General features: G+C 46.7%; 1 protein-coding gene across 1 annotated transcript; it reads right to left on the reverse strand.

The window, feature by feature from the left end:
* On the reverse strand, positions 340-5,317 carry LOC109221019 (basic salivary proline-rich protein 2-like). The gene is made up of 4 exons (XM_019385488.1): positions 5,125-5,317; positions 4,678-5,058; positions 478-529; positions 340-367 (listed from the first exon to the last, which is right to left on the reverse strand). The coding sequence occupies exons 1-4, from the start codon at positions 5,315-5,317 to the stop codon at positions 340-342; spliced, it is 654 nt and encodes a 217-aa protein (XP_019241033.1).

The raw sequence follows: 8,429 nt of genomic DNA on the forward strand, positions 1-8,429 counted from the left end.
TAAAAGTTACCAAATTACAACACCCATTCACTCACAAGATCACTCGTCCAAAAATTTTTCAATTCCGATGCCTAAAACCCGATCAAAACCCAAAAATTCGATTAGGGTACTTTTCCCCAAAATTTCAATTTTTTTCACTCAAATTTCTTGATTAGGTGGAGAAAATTACTATAGATTGATGAAATATAAACGAGATAGGGTTAGGAATCGTTATTCACTGACTTCCTCTTCAAAATCCTCACAAAATCGCCATCTCCCGAGCTAAAAATCGAATTTGGTGTTATGAAATTTCAAACTCTCGAAATCCTCTTTTCTGCCCAGCGATTTTCGCTTCTACGGTCACTGCGCCGGATCTGCGGACTCGCACCTGCGGAAACATTATCGCAGGTGTGAAGGTCACTTATCCGGGCTGGGCCCGCATCTGCGGTCACTGTGCCGCATCTACGGTCCACCAGCCGCACCTGCGGTCTCAGCTACAAGAGCCCATCTCCGCTTCTGTGGCTTCCAAGCCGCTTCTGCGGCACCGCACCTGTGGTCCAATATTCGCAAGTGCGAAAATAATAGGAACAACAAATCTTCAGCCAAATGCCTAAGTCCCAAATCCATCCGTTAAGCATCCGAAGCTCACCCGAGGCCCTCGGAACCTCAATCAAACATACCAACCAATCCTAAAACATCATACTAACTTAGTCGAGCCCTCAAATCACATCAAACAACGCTAAAACCACGAATCACCCTCCAATCCAAACTTAATGAACTTGAAATCTCAAAATTCTACAATCGATGCCGAAACTAACCAAACCATGTCCGATTGGTCCCAAATTTTGCGCACAAGTCATAATCACCACTACGGACCTATCCTAACTTTCGGAATCGGATTCCGACCCCGATATCAAAAATTCAACTATCGGCCCGAAACTCCAAAATTTAACTTTTGCCATTTCAAGCCTAAATAAGCTACGGACCTCCAAAACACAATCCGGGCACGCCCCTAAGCCCGAAATCACCCAACGGAGCTATCTAAATTGACGGAATTCCATTCCGGAGCCATCTTCACATTATTTCGACTACGGTCTAAATTCTAAGACTTAAACTCTCATTTGGGGGCTAAGTGTCCCAAAACACTCCGAAACTCAACATGAACCATCCCGGCAAATCACAATAGCAGAAAAAGACACAGGGAAAGCAGTTAACAGGGGATTGGGGCGTTAATTCTCAAAATGACCGGCCGTGTCGTTACATCCTCCCCCTCTTAAAAACATTCGTTCGTCCTCGAACGAGCATAGAGACATACCTGAAGTGGTGAAAAGATGAGGATAACGGCTGCGCATATCCTGCTAGTCTCCCAAGTCACCTCCTCGACCGGCTGACCCCTCCACCGGACCTTTACTGAAGCAATATTCTATGACCTGAGCTTCCTGACCTGCCTTTCCAAAATGGCTACTGGCTCCTCAACATAAGATAGATCCTTGTCCAACTAGACTGAGCTGAAATCCAATACATGAGTCGGATCACCGTGATACTTCCGGAACATGGAAACGTGGAATACCGAATGAACTCCTGCTAGGCTGGGAGGCAAGGCAAGCTCATAAGAAACCTCCCCAACACGCCGCAATACCTCAAAAGGACCAATGAACCTCGGGCTCAGCTTACCCTTCTTCCCGAATCTCATAACGCCCTTCATAGGTGATACCCAAAGCAAGACCCGCTCTCTAACCATAAATGCCAAATCACGAACCTTTCGGTCTGCATAACTCTTCTGTCTGGACTAGGCTGTGCGAAGTCTCTCCTGAATCACCTTCACCTTATCCAGGACATCCTAGACCAAATCTGTACCCAACAATCGGGCCTCGCCCGGCTCAAACCATCCCATCAGGGACCGCCACCGACTACCATACAAGGCCTCGTACGGTGACATCTGAATGCTGGACTGGTAACTGTTGTTGTAGGCAAACTCTGCAAGTGGCAAGAATTGGTCCGATGACCCTCAAAACTCTATCACACAAGCACAGAGCATATCCTCAAGGATCTGAATCGTGCGCTTGGACTGCCCGTTTGTTTGAGGGTGAAAGGCTGTGCTCTGCTTCACCCAAGTACCCAACTCCTGTTGTACGGCTCTCTAGAACCGTGATGTGAACTTTGTACCTCTATCCGAAATAATAGATACTGGAATACCGTGAAGGCGAACGATCTCCTTGATATAAATCTCATCACTCTCTGAAGAGTACATAGTCAACACCGGAATAAAATGAGCTGACTTGGTCAGCCGATCCACGATCACCCAAATAACATCGTACTTTTTCAAAGTCCGCAGAATTCCAACTGCTGGAATTTGAGACACTTGGCCACATACCCAACTATATCCTTCTTCATCCTCCTCCACCAATAGTGCTGTCTTAAATCATGGTACATCTTCGCAGCACCCGGATGAATGGAGTATTGTGAGCTGTGAGCCTCATCAAGAATCAACTCCCGAAGCCCATCCACATTAGGCACACAAATCCTGCCCTGTATCCTCATTACGCCATCATCACTAATAGTCACATCTCTAGCATCACCTCACCGAGCCCTATCCTGAAGAACTAGAAGGTGCGGATCATCATACTGGCGCTCCCTAATACGGTCATAAAGAGAAGACCGAGCAACCACACAAGCTAATACCCGGCTAGGCTCTTAAATATCCAATCTCACGAACTGACTGGCTAAGGCCTGAACATCCAAGGCTAAGGGCCTCTCAGTTGCCGGAAGATATGCCAAACTCCCCAAACTCTCCGCCGGCGACTCAAGGCGTCGGCCACTACATTGGCCTTCCCCGGGTTGTACAATATAGTGATGTCATAGTCTTTAAGTAGCTCCAACCACCTCCGCTGACTCAAATTAAGGTCCTTCTACTTGAACAAGTGCTGCAAACTCCGGTGATCAGTGTAGATCTCACAAGGAACACCGTACAAATAATGACCCCAGATCTTCAAGGCGTGAACAATAACTGCTAACTCGAGATCATGAACAGGATAATTCTTCTCATGCACCTTCAACTGTCTAGACGCGTAGGCAATCACCCTACTGTCCTGCATCAATACCGCTCCAAGGCCAATCCTTGAGGCATCACAATAGACAGTGTAAGACCCCGAACCTGTAGGCAATACTAATATTGGGCCTGTCGTTAAAGCTGTCTTGAGCTTCTGAAAGCTCTCCTCACACTCCTCGGTCCACCTGAACGGAGCACCCTTCTGGGTCAGTGTGGTCATAAGTGCTGCAATAGATGAAAATCCCTCTACGAAGCGACGGTAGTACCCCGCCAACCCAAGGAAATTGTGGATCTCCATAGCTGATGACGGTCTAGGCCAACTCTGCACTGCCTCTACCTTCTACGGATCTACATTGATCCCATCACAAGACACTACGTGGCCCAAAAATGCCACTAAATCCAACTAGAACTCACATTTCGAGAACTTCACATATATTTTCTTTTCTTTCAAGGTCTGAAGCACTATCCTCAGGTGCTTCTCATGATCTTCTCGAGACCGGGAATATACTAGAATGTTGTCAAAATACAATGATGAAAGAATCAAGATAATACCGGAACACAGTGTGCATTAAATGCATAAAGGCTGTTGGGGCATTGGTCAGCCCAAATGACATAACAAGGAACTCGTAATACCGAGTTCTGAAAGTAGTCTTCAGGATATCTAGCTCCCGAATCTTCAACTGATGATAACCTGAAAGCAAGTCAATCTTAGAAAACACTCGAGCACCCTGTAACTGATCAAACAGGTCATCAATACGAGACAAAGGATACCAGTTCTTCACTGTAACTTTGTTCAACTAGTGATAATCAATGCACATATGCATAGAACCATCCTTTTTCTTTACAAACAAGACAGGAGCACCCCAAGGTGATATACTGGGCTGAATAAAGCCCTTAATAAGCAATTCCTGTAATTGTTCCTTCAACTTAGGAGGGGCCATACGATAAGGAGGAATAGAGATGGGCTGAGTGCCCGGAAACAAATCAATGCCACAATCAATATCTCCGTCGGGCGGCATGCCCGGAAGATCAGCTGGGAACACATCAGGAAAATCCCGCACTACTGGGACTGAATCAACTGTAGGGGTATCAATACTGACATCTCTCACATAAGCTAGATATGCATCACACCCCTTCTCAACCATTCGCTGAGCTTTAACAAATAAGATAACTCTACTGGGAGTATAATCTAAAGTACCGCTCCACTCTACTCGCGAAACCTGGCATAGCCAGCGTCACAGTCTTGGCGTGACAATCAAGAATAGCATAATGGGGCGACAACCAGTCCATGCCCAAGATAACATCAAAATCTACCATGCTGAGCAATAATAAATCGGCTCTGGTATCAAAATCACTAAGAGTAATCAAACACGACCAATAAACGCGGTCCACAACAAGAAAATCTCCCACATGAGTGGAAACATAAACAGAGGAGCTCAAAGGATCCCGAGATATCCCCAAATGTGGAGCAAAATAAGAAGACACATATGAATACATAGAGCCTGGGTCAAATAATACTGATGCATCCCTATGACAGATAGGGGCAATACCTGTGATGACTGAGTCTGAAGCGACAACCTCTAAACGGGCTAGAAGGGCATAGTATCTGGCATTGCCTCCCTCTCTAGGGCGACCTCGACCTTCCCGACCTCCACCTCGAGCTGCCTGAGAAGGTGGAGTAGTAGTTGGGGCTGGAAGAATGGCCGGAGGACCCGGTGGAGCACGTGGAGGCTGATAAGTCTGTGGAGGTGCACCCCTCCTGGTGCTGGGGCAATCTCTAACCATGTGACGAGTGTCACCACACTCAAAGCAACCCCTCGGAGGACGTGGTGGCTGAGACTGACTCGAACCTGGCCTGCTGGTCTGTTCGGTAATAGCACCTCGAGCAGGAGGCATATTGGATACTGGCGGTGCATAATAGGGCTCCTGAGGTCTAGGAGGAGTTGTAACACCACTGGCTGCTGGCAGAGCTGAATGAACATGGCAACTCACAAAATCCCTAGCAGTGCGTGCTGCTGGTGCACGGGCTCCTGAAAAATGACCAGTCTCTCAAGACCTCTTTGCCTCTTCCTTCTCTCTGTCCCGGGCAAACATGCCCTCCACTCTCCTTGCAATACTCACTGCTTGCTGATAAGTAATGTCCATCCCCAACTCCCTGGCCATACTGGTCCGAATACTGGGGTGGAGTCCCTCGATGAAGCGACGAACCCTCTCTTTGAATGTGGCAACCAAAGCTGGTGCATGACGAGCTAACTCACTGAAACGGACTGTGTACTCCGACACTGTCATAGCACCCCGGCGCAGCTGCTCAAACTCTATGCGCCAAGCGTCCCTGAGGCTCTAAGGGACATACTCAAGCAAAAACATCTCTGAAAATTGAGTCCAAGTGAGTGAGGCCACCTCGTCCGGACTACTCAACTCATAGGCACGCCACCACTAATATGCCGCTCCCCTAAGCTGGAAGGCGGTGAAGGAAACCCCACTCGTCTCCACAATGCCCATAGTGCGGAGAATACGATGACACTCCTCAAGAAAACCTAGAGCGTCATCTGAAGCTAGTCCACTGAAGGTAGGTGGGTGGTACTTCTTGTACCTCTCAATTCTGAGCTGCTGTGCCTCAGAAGCAGCTACCCTGGTCTAATGCTGAACCGGAGCCACTGGGGGCATAGGAATATACTCTGGGGCCTAATCAACCTGGACCATCTACTCAGGAGTGCGGGATGCCGGAGTCTGTGCCCCTCTCCCAGCCTGAGATGTAGCGGGAGCTATCGGAAGTAGACCAACCTGAGCTTAAGTGCTGAACATGCTCATGAACTGAGCTAAAGTCTCTTGGAGGGCTGGAGTAGCAATAGGGATCTCCGGTGCCGGCCCTCCAGCTGGAGCTGCTGGGGGCTTCTCTGTCGCAGCTCTCGTAGGTGCTCGGGCTGCACCGCATGGTCGTGCACTACCATGACCCCAACCTCTAGCGGCTCTGGCAGGGGGCTCGGGTGCCAACTCGTCGGTCCTCCCGGTACGGGTCCTCACCATCTGTGAGAAAGAATAGAATAGAATTTTAGGATTTTTGATGTCAATAACTCGCACGACAAGGAAATCAAAGAAGTATGATTGTTCTTAACAGTTACATAGCCCCCCGAAGATAGTAGGACGTCTCCGCACCGTCCCGCGAGAACTCTAAATAAACCGCTTGTGACTCACGACTCCTATGAACCTACAGCTCTGATACCAACTTGTCACGACCCAATTTGACCCCTCCGAAAGGTGTCGTGACGGCACCTAGTCTTTACGACTAGGTTAGCCTAATATTATGGAAAATTTAAAGAAAACACAACGATAAAAGATAAAACAACATATTGTAAATAACAAGAATAGTGCCACTCGTCATATAAAAAAATAATCTCCCAAGACCCGAAATGTCGCTAAATCTACAAAGATTCTATAATCTATGTAGCGTTTATACAAATGACTGAAGATAAACAAAAAAAAGAAATACTCTAGGAGAGGGAATAAAAGGGGACTCCGAGGATCTGCGGATGCGAGCATAAATACCTTGAAGTCTCCTGAAATTAGCAAGCACGCACTAACCTCGAGGCTGATAGCTCGTACCTGGATCTGCATACGAAAAACATGTGCAGGAAAGGGCATGAGTACACTACAATGATACCCAGTAAGTGCCAAGCCTAACCTCGATCAAGTAGTGACGAGGTCAGGTCAGGGCCCTACTGGAGTATATATAATAAGTTAAGCAGTAAGAGATATAAATAGAGTTTTCGGTAAAAAAATTAAAGAAATACACAATTTTAACAGTAAAGGGATCCCTCGGCTCAGAACAAGGTAAATACAACAGGAAAATCTCCCGGGATACCATCCCGTAGGTTCCGAGATGATTATGCAGTACATGGGGATCTCCCGGAATACGTCGTACTCCCGAAATAAATATGCAGTGCTGGGGGGATCTCCCGGAATACGTCCGACGTCCCAAAATAAATATGCAAGACAGGGGGGATCTCCCAGAATACGTCCGTAGTCCCAAAGTAAATATGCAGCTCAAGGTAAAATGACAGGTACGACATCAAATTATACAGTTTAGACAAAACACAATCGAGGGAAAAAAGGGGGTCCACCTAAGCATGTCGCATAGAAATAAAATAGGCAGTTAAAACACATAGGCATGCTTTCCTAATTTAATCTCAGCAATTAAACATAGTGGTGCAGTCTAATAAGGGAAAACAATTTATGACTAAGGAGGAAAACAGGATTTTTACAACAATAGCCCGTGTACGTACTCGTCGCCTCACGTACACGGCCCTCACACATCAAATAATACCAAACATCCTAAGGGAAAGTTTCCCAACACAAGGTTAGGCAAGCCACTTACCTCGAACCGCTCAAATCAACCCGATATCACGCTCTTGCCACGAGTATCCGACTCCGGATGGCCCAAATCTAATCAAACCAATTGCATAATGTAAATATAAGTAAAAGTAACTAATTTAACTAATGAAATCAAAGCTAGGGTAAGAAAATAGAAAAACGCCCAAAAATCCTTCCCGGGCCCACGTCTCGGAATCGGTTAAAAGTTACAAATTTACAACACCCATTCACTCACGAGATCACTCGTCCAAAAATTATTCAATTCCGACGCCTAAAACCCGATCAAAACCCAAAAATTCGATTGGGGAACTTTTCCCCCAAATTCCCATTTTTTCCACTCAAATTCCTTGATTAGGTTGAGAAAATTACTATAGATTGATGAAATATAAATGAAATAGGGTTAGGAATCGTTACCCACTGACTTCCTCTTTAAAATGCTCACAAAATCGCCTTCTCCCAAGCTAAAAATCGAATTTGGTGTTATGAAATTTCGAACCCTCGAAATCCTCTTTTCTGCCTAGTGATTTTCGCTTCTACGGTCACTGCTCCGCATCTGCAGTCCCGCACCTGCGGAAAAATCATCGCAGGTGCAAAGGTCACTTATCCGGGTTGAGGCTGCATCTACGGTCACGCTTCCGCGGTCCACCAGCCACACCTGCGGTCTCAGCTACAAGAGCCCATCTCCGCTTCTGTGGCACCGCACCTGCGGTCCAATATCCGCAAGTGCGAAAACAACAGGTGCAGCAAATCTTTAGCCAAATGCCTAAGTCCCAAATCCATCCGTTAAGCATCCGAAGCTCACCCGAGGCCCCCGGGACCTCAAACAAACATAGCAACCAATCCTAATACATCATACTAACTTAGTCGAGCCGTCAAATCACATCAAATAATGCTAAAACCACGAATCACCCTCCAATCCAAACTTAATGAACTTGAAATCTTAAAATTCTACAACCGATGCCGAAACTAACCAAACCATGTTTGATTGGCCCCAAATTTTGCACAAAAGTTTTAATCACCACTACGAACC

The sequence above is a fragment of the Nicotiana attenuata genome, chromosome 2 (assembly GCF_001879085.1).
Source record: "Nicotiana attenuata strain UT chromosome 2, NIATTr2, whole genome shotgun sequence".
NCBI lineage: Eukaryota > Viridiplantae > Streptophyta > Magnoliopsida > Solanales > Solanaceae > Nicotiana > Nicotiana attenuata.

Excerpts from the sequence above, each read along its gene's own strand:
- LOC109221019 (XM_019385488.1), bottom strand. The coding sequence starts at position 5,317 with ATGACAGTGTCGGAGTACACAGTCCGTTTCAGTGAGTTAGCTCGTCAT. Across the intron at positions 530-4,677 it reads TCAGGCAGCTCGAGGTGGAG|GTGCGGTGCCGCAGAAGCGG; the intron begins GTCGGGAAGGTC and ends ATTGGACCACAG. Across the intron at positions 368-477 it reads AGAAGCGGAGATGGGCTCTT|GTGCGAGTCCGCAGATCCGG; the intron begins GTAGCTGAGACC and ends ATGTTTCCGCAG.